The sequence below is a fragment of the Balaenoptera ricei genome, chromosome 11 (genome assembly GCF_028023285.1).
Source record: "Balaenoptera ricei isolate mBalRic1 chromosome 11, mBalRic1.hap2, whole genome shotgun sequence".
Lineage (NCBI taxonomy): Eukaryota > Metazoa > Chordata > Mammalia > Artiodactyla > Balaenopteridae > Balaenoptera > Balaenoptera ricei.
In genome coordinates, this window is record NC_082649.1 from 80697135 (window position 1) to 80723141 (window position 26007).

The following is a 26007-nucleotide window of genomic DNA, read 5'->3' on the forward strand; positions in this document are numbered from 1 at the left end:
AGAGTCTTTGTTCTGCCAGGATCCTGATGACATGTCATCTCTACTGTCATCTTCTCCGTGTCTATTATTGATTGCTCCCTGTGTATCAGACACTGTGCTTTCCACGAGAAACGTATTTCCATGAGGAGAGTATTATTTTATAAATGAGAAAGTAGACTTAGCCATTTTAAGGATCTTATCCCAGGTAACACAGCTAGTAAATGGCAGAGTCAGAATTCAAACTACTCCAGAGCCTCTGTTTAACCACCGCCAACAGTTCTGCAATACAGTCCATGTCAGAATCATCTGGCGTGTTTCTTACAAATCCAGATTCTCAGAAACCTACTCAGAGCTCTCCGCTGAGGAAACCAGCTGTTGGTTTTAACGTGGGCAGTGAAGCTGGCTTAGGGTCCTCACCTGCTCCGAGGGAGCTAATTGCATAGGTTAATTGACAACCGATGGGGCGGGCTGGCATTAAAACTCTGACCAGTATGGACAACAGTAATTAGTGAGATCAATCAAACTCTCTCTCACTCCCATATTTAAATGAAAAATGCTAAGGAAATTAGGAGGTAGAGGGAGAACAGAAAAGAAAACCATAAAGAGAAGCAGGCAATGAGCAAGTGGAGGGGCCATATGGTGGAGCAGTGACCAGTGATGCAGTAACGACAGCAGCGTCCCTGGAGCCAAGCGGAAGCCGGAACAATGACTATTCCTGGCTTCTCTTGAGATCTATCTCCTCTCACCCATCAACTCACCAGTGATCTAAGTAATCGCTGGTCATGTCTTCCCTGACCCAGACTCATTTGACTGAGCTGACATCCCCCAGCTTTTACAGAACAAGCTCTAAGCAAACACAAGTGAAATAGCCTTCCTACTGGTCTTCCTGAATTTACTCTGTTCCTTTCTCTAAACCATTATTCACACTGAAGCCAGAGTGACGTCTCCAGACTGTAAATCTAAGTTTATCAGCCTCCTTGCCTAAAACTCACAAATGGTTTCCTATTCTGTTGACATAAAGTGAAAATTCCCTACCGTGGCCTCCCAGTTCCTGCGTCGTCCAGTCACCGTGCCTCCTCTTCCTCCTCACCTGGAGCCTCCCTCCCCCTCAGCCTCTCTGGTCCAGCTACCCTGGCCTTCTCTCAGTCCCTCCCGATCACCACACTCCCTCCTGCCACTGGGTTTCCCACAGGCTGTTCCATCTGCCTACCATGTGGATCCCTTGCCCTCTCACCTACTTCGTTCCTTCCTACTCGGCATCACACATCACCTCCCCAGGGATGTCTCCCTCACCTCCCTGACTGACACCAAACTCATAGCATCCCCCTTGCACGGTATTGTCACAGGGGTGACTTCTTTTGTGATTATGTGATTAATATCAGCCTTGACCACTAAGCTCCCTGGGATCAAAATCCATGTCTGAGTTTTCTCACTGTTGTGTCCCCAGTACCTTGTACGGTGTCTGGCCCACAGCAGATACTCAAATATTTGTTGACTGCATAAGTGGTTTAATGTCTGCCTGCAAATAACACTAGGGAAAGGCTCTTCTACGAGGGCCACTGTATAGTTGCCATGGAACGAATGACAATAGTAACAGTGGGCAAGTAACTGTCGCTTAGGAAGGGCCGACACACAACAGGAGACCAGAGTATGTGTGGCTGTATGCACAGTACCCAGGACCAAGCACTCCACTTGGAAGGGGAGCCCAATCCTTCTGCAGCCGCAACATCTACTTTAGCACCTAGGACAATGCCCAGAAGGTCAGTGGCGCTTGGCTCTCCTTTATCGAGTTTCATTTAAGCTTGCAGGTCTATTTCCAGAGTTCATGGCTACAACTTGGTAGCCCAAATGGTGCCAGTTTGGTGCCTGTTACCCACCTCAATCCTGCTTTCAATTGAGTTGGAAAATTAAAGAGAACAAATTTGCAGCTTTGATTGCAAACTGAAAAAGTGATACAATTAACACAAATGTCTTTGATTGCCTCTTGAAAAACATTTGTAAATCAAAATTGCTAATGTTTTTAAGGGTATGACATATTCTTTCAAATTATCCATGAGAGAGGGAAATGGTTTTGGATCATGCAAATGTGTGAAATTATGCCTAATAAATGAGAAATATTCTTCCTTACGTAATTCCCTTTAGGGGACCTGCTTTAGTTCAAAAAACTTTTTGAGCACTTGACAGGTGCCAGGTATTCTGCGGGGCCAGGGGTAGGAGATATGGAGAATCTGCAGAACTCTTGCTGTCAAGGGCCTCACGCTCTGATGGAGGAGATCGTGGCAAAAGAAAATAACACGAGCCATGTTGCAAGTGTACATCGTGTAAAGTGTACGTAGGGTAAAGTGCACATCCTTTATCCTATGAAGGAGATAATAAGGGTGCAGAAAGGTAATAAGGGTGCATTTTTAGAAAATTAGGAGTAGCTCATGGAGAAGACCGTAAAAGGTCCAAGATATCATAGAGTCCAGCTTCCTAACTTCACAAGGAAGAAAAATGAGGCCCCCAAAGGTCACGATCTCTTGACTAGTTAGTGCCAAACCAGATCTCAAACCCAAAAGTTCCCTTTAAAGAGCTGTCAAAGATATGACCAAGTTCTACTGTTCTTACTGGCTTTCTCCAACCACTCCAGCCACTGGGGGTTGAAGTATCAAGCAGATGTTGTTTGCTTTTTATAAGGGAGCAGCAAGGTCCACCTCCCTGCCTCCCATCTGGTCCCTTTCCACTCTCCTTCCCATATATCAGGTGGAATAACTTCCCCAAATGCAAATCTGATCATGCTGCCCCTTTCCTTCCCACCACCCTTAGGTTAACAACCTGGGTCCACCCTAAGGCTCACTCCAAGTGCTCTGGTCCTGACCCTTGACTGCAGCCTCCTCTTCCACCGCTATCTCCTTCCCTCTCCATGTTCCAGCCACACTGTTCTTCCTCTGGTTCTTCAATCTTGCCATGCTTTCTCCCGCTTCCGGGGCTCAGCACACACTCTTCCCTCTGCTTGGAACACTCTTCCTCCTTCATCACCTAATGATTCATTTGGTTCGGATAAAATACCATTACCCTGACCTGCAGACTGGGTTAGTCCTTCCCTGCCCTCTGTATGCGCTCTGCCATTGCTCTGTATTGAATCACGGGTTGAACATCTGCCTTCTGCACTAGACTCTAAGCCCCAAGAGTGTGGGGACATCTCAATCATTCACTGATGCGTCCCCAGCCCCTAGCACAGTACGTAGATTCTTAGGCAGGCTAAGCTGCTGGAACAAATACACTTCAAATCCTTAGTCTTTTACAGAGCAAGAGGTTATTTTTTTCTTTTTCATGTGACAGGTCAGAGTCGGGGTTCCAGGTTGGTGGCAGTTTTACTCCATGCCACCATGTAGGGACACAGGCTGATGTGGCTTGTGGCTTCAAGATGCGGCTTCCAAAGTACTCCTGATAATTTCTGTGTTAACTGACTGGAAACAGGAAAGGGCACGGAAGAGGCTGCGTAGAAGGTGACCACTTCTCTTCTGCTCCTTTTCCATTGGAGGGCATTTGGTCATATGGTCACAAAAGGCTAGGATATGTGGGCCAGCCATTGCCAAGTACTGTACTTCTTTACCATGTGACAAGGGGAGAAAGGATTTTGAAAGACAGATGGCAGCTCCACCAGAACACTCAGGGCAGATTTACTGAAAATAAATTAATTTTTAAATCATTATATTGCTCTACTTTAGATGCTGATATCAATACCCAAACTCCCAGAATCATTATGTTTCTATCATTTTGTTGGCAGCATTTCAATATCCAAACAACTGGCTTCAATAAAAGGTAAGGCCTGGGGTGACAGAGACATCTGTGTTTCTTCTCTACCATGAGAGCATGCCAAGAGTTAAAAATAATAGGACACCAAAGAACGCCAACGATGTAAGAGAGCTTGTAGATAAATCATCAAGCATTTATGATGTTCTTTTTATTCTTATTTTTATTTTTTTATAAATTTATTTATTTATTTATCTTTGGCTGCGTTGGGTCTTCGTTGCTGCGCGCGGGCTTTCTCTAGTTGCGGCGAGCGGGGGCTACTCTTCCTTGCGGTGTGCAGGCTTCTCATTGCGGTGGCTTCCCTTTGTTGTGGAGCATGGGCTCTAGGCATGCAGGCGCCAATAGTTGTGGCTTGCGAGCTGTAGAGCACAGGCTTACTACTTGTGGCCCACAGGCTTAGTTGCTCCTCGGCACGTGGGATCTTCCCAGACCAGGGCTCGAACCTGTGTCCCCTGCATTGGTAGGCGGATTCTTAACCACTGCGCCATCAGGGAAGTCCCTGATGTTCTTTTTAAACATTTGGGAATTGAGGTCCAGTGATAGGAATGAGCTCACCCAAATTTAAAGGCCCAGCTATAATAGGAGCATGGATCCCTGACTCCTAATTCAGTGTTCATCCCACCATGGCCAGTTGGCCCTCCGTGGGCAGTATCCTCAGTGTGTCCAGAGCAAGACCATCAGCATCGGACTCATAAACCTTCAGTGGTATTCAGGGTGCAATCAGTCCCCAACTGCCTCTGTTGATTGAGCAAAACATAGTGTGGCAAACTCCCAAGGTGTAAACATTTGCCCTCAGCACTCCATTTTATAGGTAAAATATTTTTAGAGCCAACAATACTGTCATGGAAATAACAATATAAGAAAAAATACACTCATATACTGGGATCATTATCTTATTCCAAAACATGTGGCTTCTTTATAGAGTAACAAGCACAGCTGGATTCTACTCTATTGCAGTTATTTTTCCTCCTAGATGGCTGGTCTATGTCTCCAGAGGAGATGCTTTATATTTCTATTTAAATAAATCTTCAACTTGGTGAGAATATTATTGTTACACTATCACAACACAAGAGACCCATGATTTCTGTTTCACAATTTCAGGCACTTTTGATAATGTCAATGACAAAATATCATGTCCGTGACATGATAAATATCCATGTCATTTCTCGTATAACAGCCCCCTCTGGGAGGCTGAGGGGGGAGTGTAACTCTCTATCATCCACGCTGCCCACCAATACATACACACACACACACACACACACACACACACACACACACACACACACATCATTCCTGGCACCAGACTCCTTCCAGTAGACAACTGGGCCACATTTATTCCCATGCCTTAAGAAAACACAGGATAAATATGGCTCACCTTGCCAGAATGTATTTTATTCAATGGTAATTTTAAGTGTTATTCACTGAAATCAAGCAGGGCTAGATCATGGAATAGAAGTCAGTACCAACCCACATTTTCACTTCTGGCTGTTTGGGCTTATGCCCTTGATCTCTTGGGGGAGGTGGATAGAAATGGGTGTTGAGTACATATTTGCCTGTAGCATCCAAAGTAGTTTTATAGTGGAAAAGTTTGAAAAGTGCTAGAATATTGGGGAAACTATCAATCTAGCAAGAAAACAGAAGAGATCTAATTTTTAGTTCTGCCATGTACGACTGATGCATACTGGGAAAAACCACGTTTCTCCTGTAGGTCTTCATTTCTTCCTTTGAAAAAATAACTAATATTAAGAGAAGTTCTAAAATGAGGTGATTCTGACACTTTGCTGTACTGAGGTTTGTGTTTCTACTACACTAAAGTGTTAGGAACTCACTAGATGAAATGTTTCACATTTTAGGTTCCACTTTCCAGGGCAGGTGAGGAGAAAGAGGCAGGGATTGTTCTAAGTTCAAGTCAGCTCAGTTCAGCACACGTCTATGCTAAGGCCTACAACACGCCAGGGCCTGGGAATGAACGCGATGATAAATAAGATGCAGTGACTGCCCTCAGGGAACATACAGCCTAGAGCTGCACTGTCCAATATGGTAGCCACTAGCCACCTGTGGATATGGAACACTTAAAGTGTGGTTAGTTTGAATCGAATTGTGCTGTAAGTGTAAAATATATGACAGATTTAAGAGACTTAGTAAGAAAAAGTGTAACATATCTGAGTAATTTGTTCATGTTGATCACATGCTGAAATGATATTTTGATAAATTGGGTTAAATAATATATTTCTAAAATAATTTTATCTGCATCATTTTACTTTTTTAATGTGGCTACTTAGAAAAAATTTCATTATAATTCGGGCTGGTATTACATTTCTTTTGGACAGCACTGATCTAGAAGGTAATTGAGACAGATAAACAGTGTTTCAGTCGGAAGGTTATGACAAGCTTATGTTTAGGGAAGTCGAGAAGCACAAAGGAGGGGCAGGTAGCCCTATCCCAGGGTTTGGGAAAGAATCCTGCAGGATACACTGTCTGAAAAGCAAGATCTAGAGGCAGCATGTGTCACGGTGAGGAACCAGACTGACTGTGTGACCTTGAGCAAGCTATTTAACCTCTCTGTGCTTCAGTTTCCTCATCTATAAAGTGGAGGTGATACTGGAACCCACCTCGGAGGACTGATGTAAGAACTAAATAAGTCAAATCATATGCCTCCCGTAAAGAAAGTGGCGGCATACAGAGCGTGGGCTCCGTAATCGTCCATCACGATGCAAAAGCTCCAGGAACCAAGGAGCTGTTCTCTTAACATGGCTCACTGCTCTCTCCCCAGAACTGGGACAAGGCCCGGCAATAAGTACTTGCTGGGAGGACGGAGTGTGTAAGGAGCTGCAGACAGTTTAGTATTATTAAAGCATAAAAAGTGAGGTAGGAGCTAGCAGGAAATGTGGACATGAAGTGCCTAGATTAACACCCTCCCCCCACCCCCATTCCAAAGGCAAGAGAGGCCATAAAAGACGCCCAAAAAGAAACATCAATCCTTTGCATTTTTAATGGCACTTCGCCCTTTACAATAGGCTTTCACATATTCGCTCACAACTCTGTGAGGCAGACAGGGCAGGAATTAAGAGGCAACACGCTGAGTTTATTAAGGGAAGAACCCAACCATAAAAAGAGGAAACCAAAAAACGCCTCACAAAGTCTCATCAGTATCGGTAGGATAACCGGAGCTCGTTTTTATCTTTTATTTTAAATTTTTTTCTAGTTCGGTTTTTACCACGAGCATATGTTATTTTATAGTCAGGGAAAATGCATGCTGTGTTAAAATGAATGGAGGAGAGGGAAGAGAAGTGGGCTAGTCCAGATGGAGTCCCCATTTAGAGAGCAGTCAGACCTGAACTTCATCAGAGGACTGGGAAATGTCTGGTTCCACAGCCTCCATGGAGATGCTCTTAAAAGGAGTTATTCCGAAGTGGCAGATCTTTCTATGGCCTTTGAAGGCAGACAGACTTTCGAATATTTCCTCTGCCACCTGGCAGCAATGTGACCTTAAGATTCTTAATCTCTCCATGTGTCAGTTTCCAATATGTAAAATAGAGACACAAATAGTACCTACCTTTCTGGGTTTATGAAGCATTAAATAAGCTTATGTTTGAAAGGCATCTGGCACACAGTAAACAAGAAAGGTGTCTATCATTACTTGCAAGCTCACTCACAGCTTGGAAGCTCACCCGTTCCTTTCCAGAAGGGCACAGCCAGGAGAGGAAGAGATTACTGTCCCCCATGAGAAGTCTCAGGCCCAGTAGAACAAGCCATACTAAAGCCCTGTCTAGTTATTCTGGGTTATGAATAAATAAATCAACTGATAAAAGTTACAGAAGGGATATTTACCTCCGAAGGAATTAAGATGTTTCTTCTAAGCACTTTGCTTCTTAAAAACAAGACTATTTATAAACAGAGTTTATTCTTTAGCCACGTAAATGCCAAGTTACCACCATACAGCTCCTCACCACCTCAACCCCACCTCCCAGGAAAGGGAGACATGAGCTAAAAGAAATATGCCATCTCCTTGTTTTTGATGAGCAGGAAAGTCTTGGGTGATTGAGGAAAAAATCCCAATTTTACTTTTTATTTTTATTTTTTTAATTTATTTATTTAATTTATTTATTTTTGGCTGCGTTGGGTCTTCGTTGCTGCGCGTGGGCTTTCTCTAGTTGCAGTGAGCGGGGGCCACTCTTTGTTGCGGTGTGTGGGCTTCTCATTGCGGTGGCCTCTCCTGTTGCGGAGCACGGGCTCTAGGCACGTGGGCTTCAGTTGTTGTGGCATGCGGGCTCTAGAGTGCAGGCTCAGTAGTTGTGGCACACGGGCTCAGTTTCTTCGCAGCATGTGGGATCTTCCCGGACCAGGGCTCGAACCCGTGTCCCCTGCATTGGCAGGCGGACTTCCAACCACTGCGCCACCAGGGAAGCCAAAAAAATCCCAATTTTCAATGTGAGTTTCAGGATGTGGCAGAAGTGAAGGGAAGAGGTGGATAAGGATAGGAGGAAAAGAGCTAAAAATTGAGTGCAAAGAAACAGGGAACTTTCTGAGTCTGGGAGAGTAGTCTAGATGGAGGGCCAGCCACTGGACTAGCAGACAGAAGCCACAGGTCAGAATGAGACTGAGGATCAGAGACCAAAGAGGAAATCAAGGAGTAAGAAGCTAAGGATACAGGTTCTGCAGACATTGATTCCACAGATATTTATGAAACACCTCCTAGGTCCTAGGCACTGTTCTAAGTGCTGAAGTTTCCACAGAAGAGAAGACAGGCAAAACATTCCTATCTTCATGAGGCTTATGTTTTCAACATGGATTCAAATTCAACCTCTGCCACTTATTAATGTGTCCTCAGCAAGATCCTATCCTTTCTTCATCTATGGAATGGTATAATCATGGAGAGATGCACTGTGTTCATGGGTTGGAAGAGTCAACATAGTAGATATCAGTTCTCCCCAAGTTGCTCTCTAAGTTTAATGAAATATCACAAAATTCAAGTTGTTTTTTAAAAAAAAACAGACAAACTTATTCTAAACTTTACGTGGGAATGGGAAAGCCCTAAAATAGTCAAAACTGTAAACATCTCAAATGTCCTTCGGTGGTGAATGTGGTACATTCATATCATGGAATACTACTCAATGAAAAGGAAAATACCATCAATACATGCAACAACTTGGATAAAACGCAAGGGAGGGGCTTCCCTGGTGGCGAAATTGTTAAGAATCCGCCTCCCAATGCAGGGGACATGGGTTCGAGCCCTGGTCCGGGAAGATCCCACATGCCGCAGAGCAACTAAGCCCGTGCGCCACAACTACTGAGCCTGTGTGCCCAAACTACTGAAGCCCATGCGCCTAGAGCCCGTGCTCCACAGCAAGAGAAGCCACGACAATGAGAAGCCCGCGCACCGCAACAAAGAGTAGCTCTGCTCGCTGCAGCTAGAGAAAACCTGCTCGCAGCAACGGAGACCCAACACAGTCAAAAATCAAATAAATAAATAAATAAATTTATTAAAAAAAAAAAAAGCGCAAGGGAATCACAACATTGTAAAGCAACTATACCCCAATAAAAAAATAAAAACAGAAAAAAAACTCAAGGGAATGATGCTGAGTTTAAAAAGCCATTCTCAGAGAACTTCTGTATGATTCCATTCACAGAACATTTGTTGTTTCATAACATATGAAGATGGAGAACAGATTAGTGATTGCCAGGGGTTAGGGATGGGGGAGGGGGCAGGTAGAAAGATTGGCTGTAACTATAAAGGGTTACTATGAGAGAATCTTGAGTTGGTGGTACAGTTCTGTATATTGATTGTGGTGATAGTTACACAAAGGTACACATTTGGTAACATTGCCTAGAACTACACACACACACACGCACACACACAGGATGAGTGCATATGTAACTGGTAAAATCTGAACAAACTGTGGATCGTATCAATGTCAGTTTCTTGCTTTGGATGTTGTACTGTAATTATGCAAGATGTTTCTTGGGGGAACCAGTGCAGGAGATTGTTTTTGCATATTTATTGGCAATTTCCTATAAATTTATAATCATATCAAAATAAAACGTTTAAAAACACAATAAAAATTTAAATGGTATAATAATCCCTATGGTGGTTATGAGAAGTAAATATACAACTTATTAAAGTATCTGGCACACAATAGATGCACAATAAATGGCAGCTCCAACTTCCTATCCCAACCAGATTGCTTGACTTGCTCTAGCTTGTCCTTGACTTGCTCTAGCTTGCGAGCAAATAAGTGGGTACTCTTGAGTGAGGGGCAAGAAAGAGTTATCCATTTGCAGGACCAGGAAGTCCGAATGCCTCAAGCTTCGGCCTAATTGTGGGTGAGATGGCATGGGGGGATGGAGAGGACGCACATTTCCTCATGCAAGAGAAAGAGAGGCCAACACATTGATTAGAATGCTTTGGCAGATGTTTATATACACAATTTACCATTTAGTCGGAGTCCTGTTCAGAGATACAGTAAAAACTGAGAAGGTCCACAGTTTTTTTCCCTTCATCCATTCCTCTTAACTCTTGTCATTCCATCTAACTTTTTTTTAAATTTTTATTTTATATTGGGGTATAGTTGATTAACCATGTTGTGTATTGAACTTTAATTTAAAAAAAAAAAACTAAATGCTTAAAATCTTTTAAAGCCTTCTCTGTACATGTGATGGAAAATCCTGATTCCTTTCCACAACCTAGGAGCCCTGCATGGTCTAGCCCCTGCCAACCTTTCTAATGAAACACCCTTTCAGCTTCTAGAATCCAGCCACAACTGTCTCCTTTCAGCTCCTCCAACGTGCCAGGCTCCTGATCTGAGCCTTCACATATGCTGTTCCCTGAGCCTGGAACACTCAACACAACCCTAATCCCAGGCTGACCCACCCCACCCTTTAGATGGCAGGTCCTTCCCACCGTATTGGTCTTAGCTTAAATATTAATCTACTTATATAATAGATGCCTCCAAGACAACCTATCTCAGTACTTTTCCTCTGAGACCCACTCTGTAATTTTCTATTTCTTCTGTTTCTATACCTTCTTTGCCCCATACAAGTTGCAAATATGCATAATATATGTGTATATGGAGAAATAAATAATTATCAAATATGTATAAAACAAATATATGTATATACACATATCCTCTTGATTATTATTTATTACCCCACTAGATTGTAATATAGATGAGGGCAGAGGCCACATCTGGTTGTGTCACTTCCATGTGCTGAACAGCTCAGAAAGTACCAGAAACACAGTAAGTGCTCGATACAAAAGTCACAAATATCTGACTGATCATCTTTCTTTGAATCCATGATTGTTGCACATTACCTGGGCAGAAAGCTGTTGGATTTTGTTTTTCTCTTCTCTTCTTCCTATTCATTCATTCAACAGCATTTACTGGCACCTACTTCATAGCAGGCATTTGTACTGGTCACTGGGAATATAGTGATAAAAAAAGCTATGATCTCTGGCCTCATGGAGCTTGTATTATAGTTAGAGAGAAAGATGATTAAACATGTAATAACTGTAAAGCAGGAAAAGTTCTATAATAGGGGTATATTGGGGACTGAGAGAACAGAGAGGATAAGAATTTCTTCACTGTCCTTTGTGCAGTTCTCAGAGTTCACTGTGTGCTACCCACTGGAAGGGACTGAGCTAGTACCAGCCTTTCAAGGAATTTAAATCAGAGAAACCAGCTAGATCACTGTGATTGAGGTCATGATTCAAAGAGATCCCTTGTCTACCATGGTATCAAAGGACTTGTCCTGGATGTCATTCTCCTTTATCACACTGGCATGTGGTGATGCTCTATCTGACACAGAATATAGACTCCAAAAGAGCAGGACTTTGTCTTATTCAATGAGGTATCCTTAATGCCAGGGACTGAGCCAAGCACACAGTAGATGCTCTATAAATATTTGTTGAATAACTGAATGAAATTACACATCGGAAGACCAAGGCTTAGAGAGGTCAGGTGTTTTCCCAAGGTCACAGGGGAAGAGGGTGATAAATCTCATCCTAATTCTACTAATTCTAATTGCTACTGAGGGACTTTTGTTCTCCATTGTTTAAAGATCAAGGATCAGACACCCCCATGTCCCACTCCCAGATAGGTGGCAAAGAGCCCAAGGCCAGGATCACATTGACACAAACCTTCCAGCCCTGTTCCCTAAGTTCCCCTGGAAGGTAGAGCCTCATGTCTGGGGAAGGGTCATTTCTAACCTAGGCTACACAGTTGTACATTTCTTCTCTCACAGCTCTACGCAAGGGTTCAGATCTGGAAAAAGCCATCGCCACTGCCGCTATGATTTTCAGAAACTTTTCTGACCCTGATGGTAAACTTGGGAAAGCTACTGCCAAAAATCTACTGCAAACCCAATTTAGGAATTTCACAGAGGTAAGAGAACTAACAGGTACCAAGAAACAGGGGCCCACGCCATAACGGCTGGCCTGAAGAGTCAACAACTCCAGCTCAGAGGCACCATTATGTTGCTTCATTCCACAAATGTTTATTGGACACCTACCCTATGCCAGGAAGTGACCTGAGCACTGGGGTTAATGCAGTGAACAAGCTAACAATGCAGCAGAATAGAGAGATGTGCTGAAAAAGTAATTAGAAATAGAGAACCGTGAAAGAGTAGAACATGCAGTGAGAGAATAAAACAGAGGGACCATCTTGGGCTTGGTGGTCAAAAAAGAGCTCCTGGGAAATTAAGGTATAGCTAAGATCTGAAGAACGAGCTCAAGAGTGAGCAGGGACTGGGGGCGGGGTGCGTGCGGCATGAGAGTGATGGCATTCCCAGCAGAGGATTTGGCATAAAGCGTGTCAAAGACCTACGAGGGCCAGTAAGTATTGGTGAGAAGAGAGACGGAAGTAGGAAGCAGTGGAAGAGGAGGCCGAGGAGGTGGAGAGAAGCCACTTCTTACAGAGGCATAGTGTGAGGGCAGGAGGAAGCCAGGGAAGTTTCTAAATCCAGGTCAAAGAAATTACACCAGCTGCAGTAGGAGATGAGACTGGTTGGGATGGGGAGTGAAACAAAGGAAAGGGGAACTGTGGGGAAGGAATCCAAACAAAAGATGTTGGTTTGGACTAAGGTGGCAAATATGGGAGGCATCTGGAAGGTGGAATGAACGGGATCTGATAACCATGAAGGCTGAAGAACAAGGGGGGACAAATAATGATACCTCGGTTCTGACTGTGGGAAGAAGTGGGTGGTGGTCCCATTTCCAGAGAAGAGGAAGGCTGGAGAATAAGCAGATTTGAGGTGGGGTGGGAGGTGGGGGCAGGTGATGAGTTCTGTTAGCACGTGTCAAGTTTAAGATGTCCTTGAAACTGTCAAGTGGAGAAACTCGGACAGCAACAGGATACGTGAGCAGGAAGGTCAGAATAGAGATCTGTAACAGTGAGAGTGAGCCATATGAACATGGTTACTGAACAGAAGGGAGTGACCTAAACCGTCTAGAGGCATCTTTCTCAAACCTCAGCCACATGAATACCATCTTCAATATTTTCCGCATATCTGCCTATAGCCTGTATTATAATTTACTTAGAACTTGTTAAGAGAACACTCTACTTAAATTATTTTATAAGGAGCCTTGATCACCATTTTAAATGTAAATTCAGTGGGTAAAAGTGAAAGGTAGTAAAAAAAATATAGATGACTGTTCATTCTTATTTAATATTTATTCTTGCATCACCTAAAATTGTGTTACATTCTACCGGCAGTACATGTTCAAACTTTGGAAAATACTAGCCTAGGGAAAATGCATAAGAAAAAAGGAGGGCCTCACACAGAACCTAAACCACCAACATTTAATGGTAGATTGAGCAAGAAAAAACTTAAAAGTAAACAGTCTCTCAGGTTCTATGTGTATTCTGAGACGGTTAAAAGAGAAGTATTATAGTTCCTTTAAGATATAAATATATACGGTTTTAGCCTACCACAGTTAAATAAGGTGCCACCCACTGGGGGAATCTGGGTCAAGGGTACAACTTCCCGTGAATCTATGATTGTTTCAAAAGAGTGTGTGTGAAATCGGCTTTTTTTTTTAATTCCACAAGTAAGTGATTTTTTTTAAAGCCTGTTTCATAGAAACAGTGACTAGATTGGTGGTTGCCAGGAGCTAGGGGGAGGGGAAAGTGGCATGGTATAGGTCAGAGGGTGCAAATTTCCAATTTTAAGAAGAATAAGTTCTGAGGCTCTAATGCACAGCATGGTGACTATAGCTAGTAATACGGTACTGCATGCTTGAAGGTCACTGAGGTAGATCTTGGGCATTCTCCCCACACACACGCACACACACACACACAAGTTAACTCTGTGAGGTGATGGATGTGTTAATTATCTTGATCTTGGTAATCATTCCACAACGCATGTGTATTAAACCATCACACTGTACACTTTAAATATATACAATTATATTTGTCAATTATTCCATAATAAAGTTAAAAAGGAGTGTGTGCAGCAAGATCCTTTTTGAGCCACCTCCTAGACAAACAGAAATAAAAGCAAAAATAAACAAATGGGACCTAATGAAACTTCAAAGCTTTTGCACAGCAAAGGAAACCATAAACAAGACGAAAAGACAACCCTCAGAATGGGAGAAAATATTTGCAAATGAAGCAACTGACAAAGGATTAATCTCCAAAATTTACAGGCAGCTCATGCAGCTCAATATCAAAAAAACAAACAACCCAAACCAAAAATGGGCAGAAGACCTAAATAGACATTTCTCCAAAGAAGACTTACAGATTGCCAGCAAATACATGAAAGGCTGCTCAACATCACTAATCGTCAGAGAAATGCAAATCAAAATTACAATGAGGTATCACCTCACACCAGTCAGAATGGCCATCATCAAAAAATCTACAAACAATAAATGCTGGAGAGGGTGTGGAGAAAAGGGAACCCTCTTGCACTGTTGGTGGGAATGTAAATTGATACAGCCACTACAGAGAACAGTATGGAGGTTCCTTAAAAAACTAAAAATAGAACTGCCATATGACCCAGCAATCCCTCTACTGGGCATATACCCTGAGAAAACCATAATTCAAAAAGAGTCATGTACCACAATGTTCACTGCAGCACTATTTACAATAGCCAGGACATGGAAGCAACCTAAGTGTCCACTGACAGATGAATGGATAAAGAAGATGTGGCACATATATACAATGGAATATTACTCAGCCATAAAAAGAAATGAAACTGAGTTATTTGTAGTGAGGTGGATGGACTTAGAGACTGTCATACAGAGTGAAGTAAGTCAGAAGGAGAAAAATAAATACTGTATGCTAACACATATATATGGAATCTAAAAAAAAAAAAGTGGTTCTGAAGAACATAGGGGCAGGAGAGGAATAAAGACGCAGACATAGAGAATGGGCTTGAGGACGTGGGGAGGGGGAAGGGTAAGCTGAGACGAAGTGAGAGAGTGGCATGGACTTATATATACTACCAAATGTAAAACAGATAGCTAGTGGGAAGCAGCTGCATAGCACAAGATCAGCTCGGTGCTTTGTGACCACCTAGAGGGGAGGGATAGGGAGGGTGGGAGGGAGACGCAAGAGGGAGGAGATATGGGGATATATGTATATGTATAGCTGATTCACTTTGTTATAAAGCAGAAAGTAACACACCATTGTGAAGCAATTATACTCCAATAAAGATGTTAAAAAATTAATTAATTAAAATAAATTTTTTAAAAAAGGAGTGTGTGCGTGTGTGTGTGTGTGCCTGTGAGTGTGAAAGAGAGAGAGAGAGAAAGAGACAAGACACAGAAAAAGACTGGAAAGAAATGTTAATAATAGTAAGCTATCTTTGGGTAACGGGGTAAAGGGTTATTTTTACATACTCTTATTTTTTCTAAATGTCCAATATTAAACACATATCATTTTTGAAATAATTTTTTTAAGAAAAGCTGTTTTTTCAGCCAGAAACATCAGGCAGAATTAGACAAGAGATCCAAAGTTCTGGGGAGTCTTTACAGAGAGGGTGGGAGAACAAATCCTGTATCACCGGCTTACATCAGAGGCCGAAAGAAATGACAGATCCTAGAGAGAAAAAGAATGCTGCGCGTACCTGGCAAAACCTCAGCGAGCTTTTAACAAGCGTGAAGATGAGGACCTAGTAGACGGATCATCCTGGTGTGATGCACCATCCCTCTGAGGACATCAGAGGAAAAGAATTAAAACCAAAGTCACCAGGAAAGACACCTTCAGCCTCGTGTCCCTCAGTGTAGGCTAAACCCGGGAAAGGCAGCCGTTCTGGGATCGCTAGCAGCGGACTCAGCCAGACCACGGTGCAATGCCGCCCTCTCCTCCAGATGAGAGCAGAGACTGACTTCAGGGGCCTTGAGGGGACTGCTCGTCCCTGGCAACCTCAGTCTCAGTGGTGATAACTTCCCTCCACTGAGCAGACATGGAGCGTCATGGCAGAATGCTGTCTTGGGGGACTGCCCTGGCGGTCCAGCGGGTAAGACTCCGCGGTCCCAATGCAGGGGGCCCGGGTTCCATCCCTGGTCGGGGAACTAGATCCCGCATGCGTGCTGCAGCTAAGTCCGCATGCCACAACTAACAAGCCCGCCTGCCACAGCTAAGAGCCGGCACAGCAAAAATAAATTTAATTAATTAATTAATTAGATAAAAAAGAATGCCGTCTTGGACCAGCCACCCAGCTCTGCCCCGTGAGAGTCCCTAAGGCAGGTACAGCATAAGAGTCTCCACTGCTAACTGGGCCTTCTCCTAAATCCTCACACAGGGTTCTCTGGTAAACTGAGCCAGACCTTCTGGCTGAGGCCTGGGTCTGAAAGGAATATGTCCTTTCTCATAAGCCTAAACATAATTTGGGGGATCTGATTTAGCCCTCTATAGCCAGTCAGAGATAGTAAAACTGAGGACCTAAAAGCACTGCTAAGAAGATAAAAAGTAAGATGGTGGGTCAGGCCCCAAGAAGTCTGGACCTCCGCCAGCTCCGTGGTCTTAAAATATGCAGCAAAAAAGAGGAGGAAGACCTCCAGCCATCTCTGACCTTTGAGCAAAGTGCTTTACGCTAGTAAAGGGCTTCTCTCTCTGTCTTATCTCCAGCTCTTCCTGGAGGGAGACAGACACAGGTCCTTTCACCCTCACTGGTAGGTGTGACCTCTTGAGGAACAGCCTAGAGAAACATGAAAGGTCTAAGCCTGTAAGAGGAAGGTATCATCACTCTTAAAGTGCCTTAGTCATTGCTGTGATGGCTTTTTTTGCAGCCAGCACATGGATGAGTGTTTGGGGTTAAACTAAATGCAGTGAATCAAATGACCTTAACGTTTTTGATGCACTTGGGAAGATATGTCACGAGCTATGGCTGGAACTGAAAATCCCCTCCATTTAGGTGTTTTCACATGTTTTCCTTCACTCTGTTGCTGAGGACTATGAAGTTGGGTTTGATTCATGATCAAACTTAGGGCTGAACAATCTTCCACAGCACATATTTTCTTTTAGCATATTTTATTCCATATTTCTGGATAATCTTATGCTCAGTGGAGCACATAGTGGATACCTCCAATAACAAAGGGATTGTACTCTGAAACCATAACAGTATCTGTATCTGTAGAGAAGTGAGGTAGCAGTTGAGTGTGGGCTCCAGAATCAGGTAGCCAATGCGCTGAATCCTGGTTCCACACTCATGGCTGCCTAGCTTGGGGCAAATCACTTCATTCTCACTGAGTCTCTGGCATTGCCTCTGTAGGGTGGGAAAATAATAGTTCATATTCAATAAGGTCACTGTGAGCACTCAGTGAGATAACCCATGAAAAGATTTAATACAGCGCTCAACTAGTAGCAATGGTAGCAACTTGACGTGTTGTTAATAGCATGTTTACTATTGCGTATTATCTGTAAAACTGAGGTGGCATGATGAATTTGGTTTTTTTGCTTTTTCTTCTTTATGCTTACATGGACAAGAAACCAAACCAAGATACAAAGACCTCCTTTCTGAACTCGACGAACATACAGAAAATAAGCTGGATTTTGAGGATTTCATGATCTTACTGTTAAGCATCACTGTAATGTCAGATTTGCTACAAAATATACGGAGTGTAAAAATTATGCAATAAACAGCTTTAAATATATAGTTAGACAAATTAAGGGCAAAAGACAGTATTAAATTATTGAATTTTTTTTCATTTTATTTTTAATTAATTGAAGGTACTGATCATGCACCTGGGGTTGCCTAGGATGGTTCTGATTGCTAATATTCAAACCCAGTGTAACTAAAAAGTCTATGCATACTCTTCAAAAATGTTTAAATAATATAGTCTCTGGTGCTTTACAATATGATAGATTTGATACCACTGAATATTGCATTGCTTTTGCTGCATCAATAGTGTCTTAGAGCACTTTCCTTATAATCATTGAGTCCCTCATTCATTCACTCATTAAACAATGTGTGTTGAACCTCTACTTGATGTTACTGCTGAGGATACAGTAATGAACCAGCCAATCTCTGCCTTCAGATATGCCTGCAGAAGTCCAGCAGTAGAGATAGGCTACGAACAATTTATCAATCAATTGCATATACAGTATAATTATAATTGTGATAAGGGCTACAGGATGCTAAAAGAGCTGTTATCACCAGACCTGGGATCAAAGTCAGATAAGCTCTACTGATATTCTGCAAAAGGCAAAACTAGAGCGGTGCTTGCCACGGCTGCAGGTGGGAAATGGAGTTGTCCACAAATAGGCACGAGGGAACTTTTAGGGGGGTTGGGAATGTTCTATAGCTTGATTGTGGTGATGGTTACATGACTGCACACATCTGTCAAGCTCTTAGAACTGCACACTAAAAAGGGTGAATTTTACTGTATGTGAATTCTACCTAAATAAATATGACTTAAAACCCCCAAATCCCAATATTTTTGTAATTTCTGGCCATGATTTAACCAACAACTCCTTGAGAATATGATCTAAAGGTGGGCATGTCTTAAGGATACACATCCCCTATGGCTATACCTGTGTTCCTGAGTTTAAATTATACACACACACCCATCAATGCCTGAATCTTTGAGATAGACTTGCACAAAGACTTTTACTCATTATAATATTATTGTAGCTTCCTGAGTTCCCTCCCTCATCTCCTCTTTTCGTCCCAGCCCAAAACGTTAAGGAACCCTTTCTAAAGGGAGACCCCTGACCCTGGTCTGGAGAAGCATTATCTCATCTTGCAGTGTTCCAAATCCACCAAGACCCGACTCCTTAGCCCTCCCTACTTTCCAAACCTTAGGCATTCTAAGTCCAAGAGTTTATGTACCATGTCAGGGAAAGCCCCAGACTTTACTCTGTCACCATCTTAATAGGAGGAATGTGTGTTCAACAAGACTCAACCCCTGTGCCAGGTACTGTTTTAGAAGCTTTACAAATATTAACTCCCATCATAACCCTCTGAGGTAGGTATTAGTATTATCATCTCACAGATGAGGAAACCAAAGCACAGAGGTTTTGATTTTCCCAAAGTCACACAGCTGGCAGGTTGGAGAGTTCTCTGCCCTCTCTGTGGGCATTGCTAATTTTGTTTTAATATTAGACTTCTTCATGAGCAATAATATAATTCAACAAAAATAACTGTGCACACTTCCGGCACTGTGTGAGAGAGAGCGTGGTACCAGCTGGGTCCTGGAGAACCATTTGGCATTCCTCAAATAGAATCTGTGGGCTGTGCTCCCTCCAAGCCCTTTGTATCTTAGTCACAAGTAGCTGAATACGGCAACCTTGGTGACCAATCGAAAGGTCAGATTCACACCTTTCAGAGAAGGAAAAAAGAGACCCTGGCCAATGGTGTGAGGAGGAATCTTGGAGCCATTCCAACCCTTGGGGCTCCCAAAGGATTTATGAATCTCCATCCCAGATGGGAAATCACACTCCTCTGAGGGGGAAATCAACTATAGAATCTATTTTAGCCCAATGCAAAGAATGAAAACAGAGAAAAAGCTCTTGGAGCATCAGTGACAGATAAATCGATGAGCCCTACGCTAAGACACTAGATCACAGGAGCCTCACCTCTTGGTTCTGGTCCCAGGACCGTGAGCTCTACTCTTCCAACAAAGGTTCCATCTTGAAAATATTACTGGTCATCACAGGTGATTATGGATGCAAATCTGTCCTGGGATCCCTTGGTTGCAAAGAACAAAGCCCACTGGAATCACATACACACATACACATATACACACACACACGAAGGAAAAAGGCACAGGTTGTGTTTATCAACAAGGTACAGCAGCATATGACAAAATGAAAGGGCAGAGAATGCAACTAATGTCCACGAAACATTGGAAACAGCGATAGAAAGCAAAATCAAGATTTTGCTCTTAGTGTCTCTTAAATGAATTGGTTTCTTGGCTCTGCTTCTGTCTGCATGTGGTCTCTCCCTCATTTCTATCTCTACCTCTTGACTAGTTGTTTTTTTGGTTGTTTTTGTTTTTTTCTGATTCTAGGCCCAAAAGCCAAACACATTGTCCCCATTGCTGGCTTCACTTCTCTCTTTAAATGCTCAACCAACACTCACTAGCATCTCAGAAGCCCAATTCCAATCCCCCAGCACGAGAACCTGATTGGCTGGATTCAAGTAGGGATCACTCCAGATCTAGCTGTCTGTGTTCAGGGATGCAAGTCATGTGCCCCCTGAGCAGGGCCTGTGGGAACTGACTCTGCAAAGTATATGGACAGGTTCTCAATGAAGGAAGGGAGGAGCCAGGGAGGAAATGACTGACAGAAAATTATAAGAATCTCTAATACAAAATCCATAACTTGAACAAGAAGGGCAGTGTTATTTGCTTCTCAGGCATGGGCTCAGCAAACATAGGAATTGATGGAATAATCTCCTTTGTTACTCCAGGTAAAACCTTTCTTGCATCACTGTATAAAAGGAGCAAACCTGAGCCTCCCTGGGAAGGTTTCCTGTGATTAAATATAGTTAAGATCTTCCTGTACAAGAGCTGTGAGCACCCTTGCAATTTGGTGAGCATGACAGAAACATACCCAGTCCTGAAACTCCTAATTTTCTTTATTTTAGCCTCTAAAAATGGGTCTGAGTATGAGATCAGGAATTGTGCTTTAAATAGTCCTTTGTGAGAAAGGGGGAAAGTGCTGGAAGGAAACCAACAGGAGTCCTGCACATCAGCTGACCTTCGGCACTGGTAAAGCTAACGAGAGTTCTCAGTGGAATTCTGAGCTAAGAGAAGGAAGGCCAGTTCGCTGAATCTGGCGAAAGCTGACACAGTCCACGGACAAGGGGCGAAAGTAACCCAGCAAATTGGCCTTGAAAGACTTATTGTGCCAGTCTCTTTCCTCTAATTTCAATCTAGGACACATGGATTCAGATTTCTCTCTGATCTTTTGTGGGGTACGGTTTTGAAATGACCAACTTCTGGAGTAAAGCGGGGTCTCTGCCTGGTCTCCTCTACCGCGCACTTGAGGATTACATTCCTGTCCCACACGTTCAATACTTCGTCCACAATTCTGAATGTAAGAAAAGTGGATGCTGACGTTTTTCGTATTCATTTGGTGACAAAACATAAACCGTAACTAACTAGAGGCTCTTGGTGGTCTTGATTTCTCCCACTTCGCACGAGTGTTCAGATGGTACGGCTGCGGGGTCTATGCCTCTGGGGGAATCGCTGGTCTGGAGAAGCGGATCAGTCCAGAGGGCTGGACTCTGGTCCCAGCTCCGCCACCACCAGCCCTGTGGCCCTGAAAAAGCCCTCCACCTTTTCTGAGGGAGCCTCATATTTTTTCAAATATAAATGTGGGATCAGAGTGGGACCTATTTTCTTAGCCAAGTCACTGTGAGACTTAAGGAAGCATAGAAATACTTCAGGAATGCAAAGTGGGCCTGTGTACATGTCTCATATCCATTCTGATTTGTCTAATTCTGGACAAATGGTCATTTTCATTATTCTTGCTCATGGCTGCCCCTAATAGAGCATCTACTACACTCAGGTATTGCCAGATGGTCCTTTGCTTAATTCCCTAAACAACTTTAAGAGATTGGTATTATGATCTCTATTCCACCAAAGAGAATGAAATTTAGAGAGGTCGAGTGACTTACCAGGGTCACAGAGCAATAAGTGGAAGATAAAACCCAGGCTTCCAATCCACATCTATCTCGTGCCACAGTCTGGCTCCTCTCTGTGAGGACAAGTGTGGATATAAAACTCCCCAAAGGAGAGCATCGCCATGATTTACAGCTTATACCTGATTATAATTACCTGTTCTCCAAAACAAGGAGGAGGAAGAGAGAAAGAGGAAGAGCAAGCAGCAGCGGAAGCATCTCACGCATCCGGAACCCAAAGGGAATCAAGAAGCATTAAGGGGAAAAGCAGTAACAGTATAACTTGGTTTTCCTTGCCTTTCTGTGTCATTTAGGAAGGCAATTCTTCCTTTGGGGAAAGACCATGGAATTTTAAAATCTGTGTGGTCTGTAGCCCATGGTTTTGCTTGAAGAAAGTATAAGTGGCAGGAGGGAGGCCATGGAAGAAGGGAAGGAAGGGCAGAAGGGCCCTTGGGAGAGGAAGGGGGTCCCGACATGCACCTGCTAGGCGGGGCGTTGTGGATGCTGATGTGGACGGCAGAACCCGGACTTTTCTTCCCAGCTCTGCTCCTGACCCCCTGCTTCCAGGTCTCAGATTCTTCCTTACTTAGTGAGAGGGTGCCCTGTGACCAGATGTCCCCCAAATCCCTTCCCATTCTGAAATAATCTTTTGTATTAACCAGGACTTTTTTTTTTTAAGAAAATTATAGCAAGTGCCAGTGACCATATGAACAAATTTTAATCACTTAAAAAGCTGTCTCTTCTACTCCTCTTTCCTAACTTTGACCTTGGCAGTCTGTGGTATAAGCCCAATACACAGAGGGCTAAACATCCGTAAGCAAGAGGTGTCCCAGAGAAAAAAGAGATAGATTTAAAAAAAAAAAAAAGCTGATGATTTCTCAATGCTTTGTAGATTAAAAACATGTAGCTATGCTTTATATAAGTTTTGAAAGTGCCACGTAAGTCACACAATTCATGTGGCCATTTACTGGCTTGTAAGTAACATCTTTAAAAGTAAGTGCCCTGCCCGTCTTGTATAGTATCCTCAACACCTAGAACAGCACCTAGAATGTAGGGGGTGCTTGATGAACATGAAACAAAAAAAATTAATGAATGAATGAGTCCTTCTCAGACAGAAGAGGTGGAAAACGGGAACATGAAGATATTTGCTTGGACACAGCTTAATGTCTTGCTGAAAAAAAAGAAAACATGGTGTGCTTTAATGGTACATGAGCAAACTGGGTCTGATGACAAAGACTGCGCTAGCTTTAAAAATCGGTAAGAATGAAGATTTATACTCAGTTTAAGATTGCTTTCGCTTTAGCTTAGCTCAGAACCAGCAAATCAGCCGTGCAAAGTATATTGTCAAGATCAAAGACACAGAGAGTGAAACATCCTCATTGTCTAGGGGCCAATAATGCCCACACAGAGTGGACAATCCATCAAGACAGTGGAGCTCAGAACCCAGAACCGCTCTCCAGCTGTGATTATCTGGGGGCAGAGCCTCAAGTACACTTCCAGCTCTTTCTGTTTCTTATGTATTATGGGACCTCAGCCAGGTCCAAAGGCACATTTTTATTTATAAGATGAAGCTTTTTCAAAATGCAATGATTTGTCTTTATATTCCAAGAAATTTCACTGGCCTCATCTGCTTCTCATTATAGTTTCTTGTCCTTTTTTACTTTAAGAGTATGCTTTGACCTCAAGCAGATTTGCAGCCCACAGTGGGACAGGTTAATCCTGGTAAAGCTTTGGACCCTTCACCAGGGAGAGAGATGGAGGCCTCAGGAGCAGGACCGGGTTGATCTGGTCGTAAGGCAGCCACATCTCTTGTGGCCTGTGAAAGCTGGGAACTGGCTGCTTTCTCTAAATCTCTCTCTTTGAAGGAAAGAAAGCTGGAGGTATTGGGAGCCTCGAAGGACTTAATGAAAATCAATAACGAAATTAAAAGTGGGAAAAGGAGAACTTCGATTACTCTGACACTTTGGTCTTCAAGGAAAGAGCTTCGATTCCCCCTGCAAGGCATGTGTGGAATAGCGAAGACATTAAATGGCAGAGCAATGGGGCTTATGACTCATGAGCTGTCCACGCTGGATTCCCTCCACCCACCCGCTCCCTGAAATCAGAAAGGGAGGAGAGGTGAAGGATGGAAATTACTTCTAATCTCTGGGGGACCATGTGGGAATGAACTGCGGTTTCTTGACCAGGAAACCCCTTTGAAATTAAGCTCGATGCAGGTGATGGGGCTCAGAGGAATGGGAGGCTTTTGTCAGCACCCTGAGGCCACACACGAAGCCAGCTTGCTTATGATGTCAGTTCTGATCTTCATTTCAACTGTCCTGAGCTGCTTCGGGGCTGATGCAAAACCTCAGGAAGAGGAGGTCATCACTCTTCCTGAGAAAGATGACCTGAGACATCATGTCAGTTGTGCCTGGAGCATCTCAGCCTGAGAACTAAGACTCTTACTCGTGTCTGTATCCTTACGAGGATGGGTTGATTGTACTCGTTGGCATGTACACAGCACACATTCACAATCAGCATCTATGCCCATTGCTCTGGGCTGATGTCATACGAGTCATAGATTTTGAATGTCACTACGTAGCAGATGATGCTGATGCCCAGCACGTATCTTCTCAGCACACCTGAGTCCCCCTGTCACCTCAGGAGACTATCTCCAGCTCGCTGACCACTTCCTACCTCAGGTACACACGTCTTTCTTCTCTGGAGCCCTGGGAGCTTGTTCTATAGCCGGCAGGGGACATATGGGCATGTGGAGAGTTAAAACCCCCAGTGGCAACTCTCAGCCAATGAGGAGGAAAGTCAATGACTAAATCCTCAAAGCCTCCCCACCCTTTGATTATGAGGCAAGTCCTTCACAGCTTCTCAGAAGGTCCCCAGGGAGACTGAGACCCAGTTGCCTCCAGTGGTAAATTACCCGTTAATATACTTTTATTACTTTTCCTCCTTTCTTTAATTCACTTTCCCAATTTCCTTACTTTTGCTTCCTAGGCTCGCCTTCCTATAAACTTCCTGCACTTAGTTTCCTGTCTCACGGTCTGCTTTGGGGGAGGTGGGTGAGTGTGGAATCCAAACTGAGAGAACCCCTCCCCTGACCCCTATACTAAGAACAGTTTTTCTTTCTATTTTTTAAATTCTTATTGGAGTATAGTTGCTTTACAATGTTGTGTTAGTTTCTGCTGTACAGCAAAGTGAATCAGCTATACGTATATATATATCCCCTCCTTTTTGGATTTCCTTTCCATTTAGGCCACCACAGAGCATTGAGTAGAGTTCCCCGTGCTATACAGTAGGTTCTCATTAGTTACCTATTTTATACATAGTATCCATAGTGTATATATGATGTGGATGGACCTAGAGACTGTCATACAGAGTGAAGTCAGAAAAAGAAAAACAAATATCGTATATTAACGCATATATGTGGAATCTGATAAAATTGGTGTAGACAATCTTATTTACAAAGCAGAAACAGAGACACAGATGTAGAGAACAAACTTACGGATACCAAGGGGGAAAGGGGGGTGGTGGGATGAATTGGGAGATTGAGAACAGTTTTTCGTACATCATAAGTAATCAAAAAGTACATATGAATGTCTTGGGAAATCTTGCTAATGGTAATTCCAGCTATTCCTTAGAATCCTTTGGGAGATGATTCACAGTTGGAGATCATGAGACAGAGAAGATGAAATACTTCCTTTCTTCGAAGAAGAGGGACAGCATATATATGAAAGCAGGGCCATGTGTGGTAAATGCAGGGAAATGTTATAGTTCTGCATGCCTGGGACTTGGGTAGGTGGTAGATGAATGGTGGGGAAGGAGACAGGAAATAGGTATCTATCAATTCTCCCTCTTATTGACTCATTTTATTCCAGGTACCGCAGTAAAGGAGATTTCCGTATAGAATTGAGCTCAACCTTAACCTAAACAGGCAAAGAAGACTTTGATCAAAACTATTCAAATAGGGGAGAGAAATTGAACTCAACTCTAAATATAAAAGGGAGAAGCGGAGGTTTAGAGGCAATGGTCAGAGTGAGGGAGTAGGTGAAAAATTAGTAAGAAGAAATTGATTAGATATCAAGAGTGGGAGGATTCTCACTAAACTTGCTAATCCTGGGCTTGGCGGCCGCAGGAGAGGCCTGGTCAAGAGCTGGGCTCAAAGGCGCCAGGTTA

At 43.1% G+C, this 26007-nt stretch overlaps 1 protein-coding gene across 1 annotated transcript; it reads left to right on the forward strand.

Moving 5' to 3' along the window:
• Positions 1-1629: 1629 nt before the first annotated feature.
• On the forward strand, positions 1630-17851 carry SNTN (sentan, cilia apical structure protein). Its single transcript, XM_059937695.1, has 4 exons — positions 1630-1739; positions 3749-3783; positions 12016-12155; positions 17693-17851. The coding sequence occupies exons 1-4, from the start codon at positions 1630-1632 to the stop codon at positions 17849-17851; spliced, it is 444 nt and encodes a 147-aa protein (XP_059793678.1).
• The last annotated feature ends 8156 nt before the right edge of the window (positions 17852-26007 follow it).